Genomic DNA, 13741 nt, shown 5'->3' on the forward strand with positions numbered 1-13741 from the left:
AAAAAACAAATTTAAGGATATTTAAAAAAAAATATTATTCGAAAATTTTATGTATATCATAAATTAGGAAATTAATATAAATAAAATGTCCGCCTATGGACCTCTTCGATGACTTTTTGGGCTGTATCTTTGCTATAATTTGTCAAATGTTGGTTTTTAGGTGCTTTAAATTTCAGGTTTTATCGGCGTAGACACGACGCTTAGCGTGACCCCGCAAAAACAGCGTTAAATCGCATGATATTGACGGCCAGTTGACGTCACAAAAACGGGAAATATTGCGACTTGGGAATATTTTATGCAAACCATCCAACGTAGCACTCGATATGTGACAAGTTGCGTCATCTTGTTAGAAGCACATGTCTTCCACAGCAATATCTTCGATTTTGTGCCAAAAATATTTGGTTATCATGCGCCTATAGTGCTCACCGTTGACTATTTACAGTGCGGCCTTCATCGTTTTCAAAAACGTAAGGCCCAATGACAACGCCTGACCACAATGCGCACTAAACACATGTAATCGCCACATATGCAACAGTTTTGATTTATAACATATCCAGAGAGGCGTAAATGTGCCTTATCAGAGAATAATTTTTTTTTTGAAAAATCAGCATCAACTTCCTGCTGCACTAACGCCCAATTTGCGTAAATTATTCGTATTCCATGGTCTTTAGTTCTTATGTTATCTGATTTTTATACGGATGTAGGTGTAAATTCAGATGCAAAATGCGCTTAAGTCCAAAAGCTTCGATAATTCCAGGTCTTCGGCCACACTTTCATTTACAGCAGCAATATTCTTTGTTGAACGGACGCCATGAGATGCACAAGCCTTACTCTATCTCCAATGCTTTCAGTTTCTGCAAATTTTTAAACTAAATTGTGAATTGCTCGCTCAGTAAGACAATGAAATTAACCATAAAATTTCGATGTACAGTTCGTCTAGAATTGCTTTTTCTGTAGAACAATTAAACAATTTTAACGCGTGGTTAAGCGATCTATTTCATGAATGTGTTGTTGCAAGCTAACATTTGACATTTTAAACACGCGTGATTATTGACAGTTGTCTGATTTATACTACTGCTAACATATGAAACTCAAAATATCAGAAATAACCAAGAGCTGCACAACCTATACAAAATGCATTCTGCAGATATAATTTGATATATTAAAATTATAAATATATTATCCATTTAGAAACATATTTATTATTAAATTTATAAGAATAAATAAGAACAAATAAGGAAAATAAAAATAACATTAATATAATGATATGCTAAATGTATTATTTATGAACTTAATTTTATTTTATTAAAAATGCACGAATTCATTAAAAAAAATATTTTTTAATAAAAATTTTTTTTAATAAAGCAGATTAGATTTATCTTGAAAATAACTACATTTTTGGATCATAAAAAATACAAAGAAAGTCTATTTTAATTTTTTATATTGGTATCGCAGTACTTTAAAATTTTATGAAGAGTTACGTGAAACGAATATTATTTATACAGTTGTGTGCCACTTTTGCTCTGTGATATATGCAAAGCTACAAAAATATTGAAAGAAAGTTTTAAAGTTTGGGAACGATTTCAACGGTCACGAATTTAAAAATGTTGAAGCTATAAAAATTAATGTCTTCATTTATATACCAGTTTTTGATATATGTAGACTAATTGATGTCTACGCGTAATTCACATTTAATTACATATAATTGCGACGTATAGATCATTTTACGCACTATGTAGGTTATTGGATGGAAAACAAGACTGATCAATTTTCTTCGTACAATCTTAGATTAATGCTAGTCTTTCCCTCGTAGCAATAAGAAAATGCGGTTTAAGTATACCTTATTGTTGCTAGATGCAACGCAAAATATGGATGCATGTCGTGAAAGCTCAATAATTAGTCATTAAACCGTGTTCACTTTTATGATCGTTCGTGCGAAAGACGTTGCATAAAAAAGTGAAATGTTTCACGCTGCAAGCTGACATTTTGCAAAGAGAAACTTTTTGGAGGCGAATGCAGTTTCATTCTGTCCGCAATGGGAGCGAAAATAAAATGCAACGAAAAGTGCAACGGTTGGGAAAATGACCATAATGATGGTTATTACAGATTAACCTAGTAAAATAACACGATACGAATAATTAAGTGAACATTAATGGGTGATTCAGATTTATGGAAAAATTAATAACCAGACTTAAAAGAAAGAATAAAATATAAATATGAACTAGTTAATAACGTTAATAATCGCAACATTTGATGATGTATTTTAAACAATAGATAAATAGTTTGGTTATGTTTCTATATATTTTAAAATACACTAAAAAGTCTTTGGAAAAAACATAACATAAATATAAAATATATAAAACTGTTTTATACGTTTTATTTATATATATTTTATTTATACCATTTAAAATGGACACACATTTTATTATGTGTAGTAAATAAATATGGTTGGAAATCTAAGCTAATTGTATTATACAGTATATCTTGACTTAATATTATTCATTCTGGATGATATACCTATTTTTCTACTATTTTTTTTAATATGTAATTACAAAGTTCCTATTATATTTAATTCATCATTTAAATTATCTACTTCTGTAATATTATCACATATGGAATACATTAATTCTTACATTATTAACTATATCATTAACATATAATATAAATAATAATTGTCCAAATTTAGACCCTTGTGGTACACCATGAGATATTATTATAGTTGTTGTAGTAATTATTTAAAAAAATGGCTACTTTAAAATGATGATGTAAAATATCATTTTAAGAAAAAAACGATTAAATATACACAATTTTCTGTTTTTTTTTATATGATTAATCAATTTAAATTACCTTGTGTTTTTATATTGATTATCTTATTAAATATTCACGCGTACTATACCATCAAGAAATGGCTTTTTGTTTAGCGTTAAAATTATTAATAATTATATATTATAAGATAATAATACCGATACGTGATTACTGTTTCACTATTATTAACCCGTTTCGTGATCAAATGTCTTTATAATACAACTCTCACAATCTTTCCGAAGATTTGTAGAAACAAATATGATATGAAAATTTAAACACGATTAATATAAAAAAAACAACAATATAGTATTATGTACAAACAAACAATGAGATAACAAACTAAAACCGTATCCTAGTGACGATTATTCGTGCGAGATAACAATAGCTATTACGTTACATATTTTTCGTTTTAACCGAGATATTGTGAACATTAACAATTATTTATATTGTAATCATTGTAGATTATTGTTATATATGTAGCCTGCGATTCAGTAGAGCGTAACTACGAATTGGTTGTTTTGTTGTTATTTTTTATCTATGTGAGTAGTACGTTTTCGTTTTTGGCGATTCCGACATGACGCAACGATGAAAGTGAAATTATGCAACCTGAATTATTATACGTTCCGTTTGCGGTCGGAGTCTGTTCCGAAAATCGTTATTCTGATGCTGGTTATTGCGTAAGGTTGGTCAGAAAAAAAGGTATAATTTAGCATCTGTCTGAGTAAAAAAACTGTTCGCCAATGCGCGACTTTTAAGTGTGTTAAGATGTTTCAAAGATGTTTTTAATTTAATATTATAGCCTGATTAGCTTTTAGCTTACATATTTAATGAATCCATACTTATGTAATATTATATAATATATAAGCTTATATGATTTCTTCATTTTTTTACAATTTACTGTCTGTAGATTTGAGAGCTAATGACTTTGTGGCATTCTTTATTTGTTTAGTAAAGCTATTTGTTAACTAGAGAAGGTAAGTGCAACTGTTTGTGTAATAATTATACATAAATTAATGATTATATGTATATTAATTAGATGGATTGTAAATATATTTTATATTACAGGCTGCTCTGAATTTATATTTTTAAATATGATTCAAGGAGTATTTTCTTCATCCCAAACATGGTTTTACATATTTGTACCTTATTTTATTAGTTTAATATTTTACTCGTTTCACTAGTCCAACTTTTTTAAGATTTGTAGTAAATACTAATTTAAAAAAGGTAGCAATAATATAGATTTAGCTATTTTAATAAATATATACAAGTCTTATGTTACAGTTTTTTTTATTATTATTTAGTAAAAAAAAATTCAGATTTTTTTCACTTGATAATTTTTTAAAAGCATATTGAGCAGAATGTTTAATTTTTTTATTGTCTTGATAAATATGTTATCTTCTTCTAACGCAAGAACCGAGGCAAAAATCAGGAACTGTTTATATATTGAACAAATTTATATAAATTAAAATCAATACTACATTTTTATATTTATCAATTGGAGTAATGATATCGAGCGTAAATCTGTATCGTGTGCTTTAGAGCTAATAGTAGGAGGCGTAAATAAAAACGCAATTGTAATGCGGTATATCTTTGTTTTCATAATTATTATTGTGATTTGTACACATTCTAATTTAATATCTTCATTATGATCAATATTTTATTTTATTAGGATACCACTTCCGACTTTCAATCTGCATATTGTTTCTCGTGGTGCATGTGTTTCATATATATTGTTTATTGATTATTGCTAAGACTGTCTGAAATTCATTGCGTTTGTGCACGAGTCCATTGGCATTCCAAGCCATTAATATTATATTATTCATGCCTTGGACTGGGACGGTTTTAGATATTCTTCAATCGCTGATCCATGTTGCTATATTCAGGTCTCTGCATGATTTTTCTAAACATGTTTTCTATTTGATTTGCTACGGGTGTTTTTTGTTTTATTATTATACATTTTAATAGTTCATTTTCTAGCGTATAGTTAATGCAAGTGGTTCTTCGACCATTTTCTCTGTATTTTGTTTTCTGTTTTGTTGTTAGAACTCTTTCGGAGTTTTAGGAAAAAATTCAGTTGTGTTTTTGTTTCGTTTGTAAATAAAAATGCTCTTCGACCCAAAATAAATCGAAACAATTTGTATATTTCTTAATTTTAAATATTTATTATTGTCCATTATTAAATAATGAAAATATGTAAATTAGTGTCCCGTGGTGCAAATTAAGTTTGACATGCCTGATGTAGAATGTTGTCACTGTATAATAGAATGATTTTATCTGATGTCTTTAATTGCTTAATTCATTATTAATATACCTTCCTCAATGTTCTCCTCTCAGTGCCTCTTTAATAAACGAGTACATATGTATGTACATATATGTTAAAAATAAGGAGAGAAAGTTTGCAACTTCATTGTACATGACATATGTAAATATTTATTGTCAAGTTGTCATTTACATTAACTGCTGCCTTCTTGTGATGCTGTACTACGAAGTCTACAAAATAGGAACAAGCTTCTACAATATTGGTAAGACACTTATTTTAAACAAAATTTAAAGGATAGCATAGTTTTTCAAACAAATCCGCATTTAAAAAAACGCGATATAATAGACTCGCAGAAGTAGAATATGCTATAGACTTTAAAATTGTCCCAATATAATTATAATCAATAACCGTTTTTCATGCAAATGTGCGAATGAGAAGTTCTATGTCATAGTCATGTTTTTCTATAAAAAATTCCTTTGTATAGTTCTCAAAATAACGGTTAGAACTACATGCTAAAATATTTCGGTCAGACTATGCACATCATTTTAAGGGGTGCCCCATTAATATGGCCAAGTCTGCATAATGATAGATATAAAAAAGCAAAAAACATACATTTATATTTTACTACGCACATTGCTTTGTATACATTGCATTAAATATTTAAGACCAAATTATTTTTTTAAATTCCACAGGCAAATTTATTAAAAAAGTAATTCATTATTTCATTATTTTTTCTAAAAGTAATATTATAAAAATATCATAGTGCTTCATATTTCATAGAACTTCGAATTTTTGATGATAAATTGTTTGCAACAGAAAAATTATTATTAAATTTAATACATAATTAATATTAATTACCTAATCATATACCGATTTATGTGCATAATAAATTTCATAAAATATATGTATATATTATGTATGAAATTAATTAATTGCTGTAGACATTGAAAATTTTATAGGTTTTCTTATTAAATATTTTTTTAATTAAGAAATTTTATAAATTAATTATTTAATTTACATAAAACGGATAAATTTAGAATTTCATCTGGGAAACAAAAAGCGGAGGCTCAATAAAATATATAAGTTAAAAGACGGGGGGGGGGGGGGAAGGAGTTTCCTAAACTTCAACAGTCAAATTAAAATTTTGAGTAAAATTAATACTTACTTCAAAATTGTTTGTTACAAAACTATTATTGTTGATAAATTGTTCAGTTTTAAAATATTTATAAAATGACGGATAAACAATTTGATAACTTATATTACACCGCATATTAAACTAATGTAATTTTTATGAAATTGTACCTAAGGAAGATTACATTTTAGTCATAATATATAATATAAAAAGTTTCAATTTTGTGATGAAACTAAAGTAAAATGGAAAAAAATGGCGAAGAAATATTTCAGAACCACTCTTGTTTTGATAATTTGTATATATGAATTTGCTTATCGTAAAAACACGTGAAAGGGCTCACCCGTCCCAATATATTGTTGACAGGAAAAATCTGTTTCTACTAAGAATCAAAGGATTTACAGAAACTTTTTAAAGTGCTGGTCATTGTCAGCTCTCGTGGAATATAAATTTGAAAAAATCATAAAATTTTGTATCACTGAATTCGCTCTTTTCATATTTCCAAAAGTGAAGAATAAATATTTTTTTTACTACTAAATTATTACCTAATCAAATAATTTATTCTGTGTAATTGATATCATAATTAAATTGGATTAAAAAGTCTGTTCACATCTCTCGCTAGAGAGCTATTCATCAACCGATGGATTACAAGCGATCAAGACTAACTACCATAAATCATTGTCTGTGAATAATAACAATAGACATAAATGCCGTTTTTTGCGTAGGATCGTCCCCGAGTATGACGTATGTATTTAAAGCAAACACTTGTGGCAAATGTTTGTGGATGCCGAAACGAAATGTGTCATAAAACTTACATTGTGAAACAATACTTTCGGATTGGTAAATAGGGATTTCCTGTCCCTTTTCGATATATTGCTCTCACTACTTACTCAATCTTTAAATGGGCTGTGCAAAATAGAAGAATAGCCAAAGAATTTTGCATCTTAAAAATTATGTGAAATATATGTATATTTTATATGAAGAAATCAGGTATTATATTAAAACTATAAAGATTTTGAGTGTTTGGCACAGACTAGTCAAAAAATTGTTTCCAAAATCCATTGATGGATGAATATATTTTACGACGAACACTAGTAATTTGACAATTCCATGTAAAATGGTTAGGAATTACTAAATATTTTTACAGTAATATATGAGTAATTAATGAAATAAAATTATATAATTTATAGCATCAAATCATTTAAAATGGCTTTATATTGGGCATGACATAGATACCTTTGGACTTCTAAAGATTAACTCTTACGTGTATCGAAAAATACATACATTGATAAGTCAGATATTTTATAATTATTTAAAAAATATAATTAACTTAATTAAAAAAAAATTAACAATGTTCACAAAAACAATTTGAGAATGCATATATCTACAGCACACGAGCAACGTCGCTCGCATTCCAAGGAGGGGAATCGTAACTCTCATACCTCTATGCTCCACACATTGGCTATTTTCATCTCTTTCGCTCCATTGAAATCCGACAGAGACGACGCTATATCTCTGTAGTTCTACGTTGGTAAAACGGATTTGCGTGCGTCAGCTTTACCAGTATGGATTTTGCTCAGCAAACGGGCTGTTCTTCGACGCGTAGTATGAGTTTTATTCATTAAAAAAAATATAAAAATGGATCCAAACATGGATCTGACATACCACGAAACTATAAAATTTATTTACGCGTACAAAAAGCAAGTGATTCTTTGGAATCCGCATGTACTCGGATACTATAATAAAAAAGAAAAAGAACTGTCTTGGAAGATAGTAGCTGCTGAGAGCGATTTATTGCCTTATGTTTGCAAAAAGAAAATAACTTCTTTGCTGACTTCTTATAGGAGAGCGAAGCAGAAAGTAGTCGATAGTAGACAATCCGGCAAACCTGAAGATGTTATATTGCCTTCGTGGAGATATTGGAATGCCTTCAAATTTTTAAGAGGCTTGGAAGATAACGAGGAAGATCCATTAGGGACAGCTCCAGAAATGGTCTGTATTTATAAACAATTCTTCGTTGGGAGCATATAATAATTTGATTATTATTTCAGGATGTATTAGATCCTTCCGTTTGCATATCAAAATTGTGCAAGAAAAAAGTAAAAAGTGTCACTACAGGAAGTGGACAATTAATAGACAAAAATATTGCTAAAAAAATGAGGAAGATGTATCCAAACCAAAGAGAGTTCACTAAAAATATTATAATGCAAATTCTCAAAAAAGGATTTACTAATTCGCTTACAAGCCATTCGAAAATATGGACACCTGGTATCCAAAAAACGGCCATCCAAAGTTTAAAGGTGAAAGAAGAGGAAGATGTTTTGTTAGATCAAGCAGAAAAAGTAGAAGCGGTGGACCAAGCGACAAAAAATGGAGTGGCTGAAGTAAGCACTTCTTCATATGTAATTTGGTCTGAATCTGATATAGAAGATAAATCTTCCACTTCCAACTCGATGGAGTATTTTGATTTTGAGTCAAAGATTGAAACCCATGAAATTAAATTGCAAAAAATGGAAGACGATCCACTGAGAGATGACAATGAAGATTTAGCATTTTCACAAGAAGCAAAACATCTGACTATATTATAAAACTGTTTATTGTATTATTTGTTTAGATTAAGAAGAAAAATAAAAAAAGTATAATATGCCTCTTTTTTCTTTATACCTCAATTGAGATATTGCAATGAAACCTTATCTAAACTTACATTTAGGTTTAGTTAAAGACCTAATATTCAGACATATGTAATTATAAATATCATCACTTAAATTCCCATGTACATGAACTCTAAAAATATTAATATTATATAGTACATCAACATAGCTCATTTATAAAACTTCAGGAATAATTAAAAAAATCCTTATTCTAATGACTTTAATACATTAAATAAAGTGGTATTCTGTTGATTTATACAATTTTTTAGTAATTTTCTTAATTAAAAAAAAATTAAAATTATGAAGGATTTTATTATTGAATTTACTATAATATTTAAATAATAAAACAATAAATAATGTTCAATTTTTAGTAAAATTTATTATTATAAGAAAAGTTGTGCTATAAAACTGTCAGTGCCATCTATTGAAATAGTCTGTAATTTATTATTTATTAAATATTTATAATAGTGATATATGTGTGAAAAATGTTTATTTACTTTGTTCATAGATGTCACTATAAACATTTATTTTTGTTTATCGAAATAGATAAAAAATAAACTTGAAGGATGACTCGTTTTGTATTGGAAAAACTTTTTCTGCTCTTGTTAATAATTATTATTTAAATATTTTTTTTAAATAACTCTAAACGTATTTTCATGATTCGCAGTGTGACTTCGGAGACAGATAAAAGGCATAGAAGTCTTAATTCTGAGGTCGAGGGGTTTCGCTATGTGTTGAGTGGCAATCGTTCATTTGGTGGTTGTCGGGAGATTCTTCGAGAATTTGCCGAAGTTTTTTTGATAGTCAATCGTAGTTATTATTCGTGCGTGGTGATGTGATTAAATGTCATATTTTTTAAACAATACGTTCATGAAAGATTGACAAATAGCAGACAAAAATAATTGAGAATCAATCGCATTAGCGTTTAATCACACATCTAAAAGTCATAATAAATTGCAAAATACTTTTCGACGTAAGGTCAAGAGTGTCTCTCTAAACGTATAATACAAGAATTCATGTTTATTTAATTAAACTTTTATTTTTTAAATATATTCCGAAAACAAAAATGTTAGCTTGTAACCTGGATACAAAAACAACATTATTTTCACTGCATCGTTTTATAAAATAGGTATGGATATATTTTATATTTTTTACGTATGTAAAAACATTAAACCATTTATTATTTCACTTTAATTATAATCTACATTTAATGTAGGACAATACCTTAATTACATTTGATTATAGAAAATTGACGTATATTAAGGAAAAAAAATAATTCAGAAAAACACCTTATTTTTATTAAATAATTATCACAATTAACGTCGTTATGTTTGAACTAAAATTATTTTGTATAAAAAGCAATGTCAAAAGTCAAGTTCATATATATATAGATAAAAATACAAGCAATTACATTTTTAATACGACAATGTACTGAATTAATTTATTAGCTTTATATTTATAATAGTAGTGAATGCTTATTATATAATATGAAGATTTTAAATATCAGTATAACATATTTTATCAGCAATAATAATGAACGTATTAATTAAATAAACTATATGTAGGGATAATTTATTTCTCTATAGTTATATTCCTTATCAGGTAAATACATTTCAAAATCATATTTTTTCCACATAGTAGAATCGCAAACATTCGGCGATTGAGACAATCGTAGTTTCCACTCATCTAATAATTTATCTGTAAGGTTATCCTCGCATTTTTTTATATGCGACATTATACATATTGGCAGAATCCCATCTGAAAATCTTTCCTTGTTGATGTTTACGTTTAAATTCATACAGTTACAATTGATAGGATTACCATGAAGGAAAACTTTGGTATTGGTATCCAGTGATGTAAAAGTTTTATTATTAATTACTGTGAAGTTATTACAGGAGGCCATTATTTCTATTAATTCAGTCTTGGGATAAAATGGAGGCATAATAAAAAATTGTATAAAATTTTTATTAAAATTAAGCCTTTTAAGTTTAGGTGCTTCTTTAAAAATTTCTATAGGAAATTGTTGCAACATATTGTCAGAAACAAAAAAGCTAAGTAATGAGGTTTTGTTTTTATAAACTTCAGATATCATCGTCAATTGATTATTGCTCAAATCCAAAGCCTTCAATTTAAAATTGTTTGAAAGATAAGGTAATGTTTTTAAATTATTACTTGCCAAATTTAAAGTCAGTAATTTATTTAACTCAGAAAATGCGTCTTTTGCTAAATTAGATATATAATTATGGCTTAAATCAATATGCATCAGATGTACGTTGCTCGCAAATGACTTAGAAGAGATATTACTTAATATATTGTGGCTCACGTTTAAATACATAAGTTTGCTGATCGAGCCAAACATGTCGTTAATATTTTCGATTTGGTTATGATCCAGACGCAAATACTCTAATCTAGGTATCTTTGAAAAAAATATGTTTGAAATTTGTTTGATTTTGTTGTTGGACAGTAGCATAAGTTTGATGCGATTTTTCACCATAAACATATTCTCGTTCACTGATATTAAATCGTTGTTTCTCAAGTCGACGGTCATCAATATTTTGCAGCCGTAAAATAATTTATCTTTTAAATAAGCAAGCTTTACATTTTTCATTGAGATTAGACGCACAGAAGATAGAGTTTTGAAATGATCGAATTCTACGGTTGTAAAATGGTTATCGTCGAGACGCAGCGACTTTAAGTTGGTGTTTCTTCTCAAAATATCAACTGGCATGTTATAAATATAATTTTCTGACATATCTAGATGATTCAGGTTACCGTTGAATATAAACCAGTTGTGATTTATGTTTTGTAAGTTGTTGTCTTTCAAATTTAACAGGTGCAAACTTTTCAGATTGAGAAACGTAAACTCGTGTATGAATTCCAATCGATTGTGGCTCAAATCGATCGAGTATAATTTCTCGTTGCTGGAGAATATGTTTTCAGTCAATGTTGTAATATAATTGTGCCGTATATTTAAAGAAACTAATATAATTAAGCCACTAAACAACCCATCTGGTAGATTAGTCAATTTATTACTCTCCATGTTGATTGTCTTCAGATTGTCTTGATTTTTGAACGTATCCTCGAATATAATGATCATGTCATTATTGGAAATATCCACTGCTACAAGATTAAAAGTAGGTAGTTGCTTCAACAACACAGTAGCTGGGTTTTGAACTTTTAATCTTAAGATTTCCTTATGTTTTTCTAATTCGTAAGTATTCTGGTAAGTGTCGTCAAAGGTGTTGCTCGTGTGATAATTGTTACCGATTAACAGCGACAGTCCTAATTTGTTTGCACTTAATATTAGATGCGGATTATACGAAATCAAAAAGTTCTTTGTCAAATCCAAGTATATTAGATTTTTCAAGTGAGAAAATGCGAATGGGTGAATGAACATTAATATGTTTTCGCTGAGATACAGCTTTTGGACGAGATTAAATCCTTCAAATGTGTGCGCATAAATCTGACGTATGTAATTCTTGTCTGCACGTATCACGCTAATATTTTTAAATTTTTTTCCTTCATCCAAGTCTAGAATTAGCAATTTACACGATGTCATGTTTACTTCACTAGGTTCGCACTGGGTACTGCCTGTATCTGAGTTCACATTATTGTTAGATTTGCACATTAGCGAACACGTATTAAATTGTTCGTATAAAAAGCAATAGAAAAAACAATTCACACCCCAGGGTAATACTGACACCACACAAATTAAAATATTAATAGTTTTCATGTTAAAGAGCGAGTTGCTAAAAACTATGTTAACGTACGAATTATTTTACTTAAACTGACACGTATTGTATAACAGTGTCAAAGATCATTTAGATAAAAACATAATCTAACATTTGTAAATACTTATGTTATTAAAATAATAAATGTAATATTATTAAATTGTTAATTCACAATGGTTTTATATTTTTTATATATATTTTAAGGAATCATTCCCATTGAATTATATTGATGTTATATTTGATATATACCTTTATTCCATTCAGAGGGTGTTTTATATGACTAAATATTTTTAATAATTTCATCATGTATGTGTTGCAGAAGAGTATTCTCGTCTCTATTTAGCATCTCTGCAAAAAGGTTGTCTGTATCTTGTTACTTCATATTTTCAAGACGCAATAAGACTTCTTCCAGAGAAGGTATGTCACTACTTGAAATATTTGTTTGTGTCTCTTCCGAAGAGTATTATTTTATTCTAAGTTTTTTTCTCTATAGTTTAATAATATTAAGATAAACAGATATCTACGTATAAATATAAATTTCTTACACATACTATTATATAAACATTTTATTTTACTTATTTATTATGAAAGGTTTTTCTTTATCACATAAAATGTACTGATGAAATTTTTTCATTTATTCATGTTAAATGTTTATTAAATTTCAATATCACGACAATAATATAAATGGTGTGCATTATTTTAGGAGATATATGCATTAAAATAAATACTTTGTTTCATAAAACGAATTGTTTGTGCATATAGATATAATTTTTTATTTAGAAATGAATTCGCTTCAGGAAATTATTTATGGGGTGTTCACTGTTCTGACTAATGCTCGCTCGCACCTAATCTGTCCAACAGTAAAGCACAAACTATTTGTTTTATTAAACAATGATTTTATATATTGCTTATTTATATTGTCATTTAATATAAATTTTATTATAAGTTTTTGCATTTTTGAAATTTATTGTTGACTATTATAAAATAAATTAAATAAAAAATATTTTTTTACGTAATTGACGCTTTTAAAACATATGTTTATTGTTCACCTAACAGCTGCTTAAATAAAAGTAGCGAAGGAATGCGTCATTTTCAGATATACAACTTTGCAGCCAAAATAGATGCCGAAACAGTAGGTAACAGTTAATTTTATGAGTATTTATGA

The 13741-nt window shown here is 28.0% G+C and overlaps 2 protein-coding genes across 2 annotated transcripts; one reads left to right on the forward strand and one right to left on the reverse strand.

Annotated features, from left to right (window-relative positions):
- Nucleotides 1-712: 712 nt before the first annotated feature.
- On the reverse strand, nt 713-12638 carry LOC148239583 (uncharacterized). Its single transcript, XM_088182654.1, has 3 exons — nt 10402-12638; nt 10160-10181; nt 713-793 (listed from the first exon to the last, which is right to left on the reverse strand). Exons 1-3 carry the CDS (start codon nt 12576-12578, stop codon nt 713-715), a joined length of 2280 nt encoding a protein of 759 aa, XP_088038780.1. The 5' UTR covers nt 12579-12638.
- Nucleotides 7604-8838, forward strand: LOC148239584 (uncharacterized). The gene is made up of 2 exons (XM_088191679.1): nt 7604-8186; nt 8246-8838. The coding sequence occupies exons 1-2, from the start codon at nt 7833-7835 to the stop codon at nt 8780-8782; spliced, it is 891 nt and encodes a 296-aa protein (XP_088047805.1). The 5' UTR covers nt 7604-7832; the 3' UTR covers nt 8783-8838.
- Nucleotides 12639-13741: the final 1103 nt, after the last annotated feature.

The sequence above is a fragment of the Plectrocnemia conspersa genome, unplaced genomic scaffold (assembly GCF_051122295.1).
Source record: "Plectrocnemia conspersa isolate PC_06_02 unplaced genomic scaffold, ASM5112229v1 ptg000001l, whole genome shotgun sequence".
Lineage (NCBI taxonomy): Eukaryota > Metazoa > Arthropoda > Insecta > Trichoptera > Polycentropodidae > Plectrocnemia > Plectrocnemia conspersa.

Excerpts from the sequence above, each read along its gene's own strand:
- LOC148239583 (XM_088182654.1), bottom strand. The coding sequence starts at position 12,578 with ATGAAAACTATTAATATTTTAATTTGTGTGGTGTCAGTATTACCCTGG. Across the intron at positions 10,182-10,401 it reads ATAAATTATCCCTACATATA|TTCAAACATAACGACGTTAA; the intron begins GTTTATTTAATT and ends AAATAATTTTAG. Across the intron at positions 794-10,159 it reads CAAACATAACGACGTTAATT|AATATTGCTGCTGTAAATGA; the intron begins GTGATAATTATT and ends CGTTCAACAAAG.
- LOC148239584 (XM_088191679.1), top strand. The coding sequence starts at position 7,833 with ATGGATCCAAACATGGATCTGACATACCACGAAACTATAAAATTTATT. Across the intron at positions 8,187-8,245 it reads TAGGGACAGCTCCAGAAATG|GATGTATTAGATCCTTCCGT; the intron begins GTCTGTATTTAT and ends TTATTATTTCAG.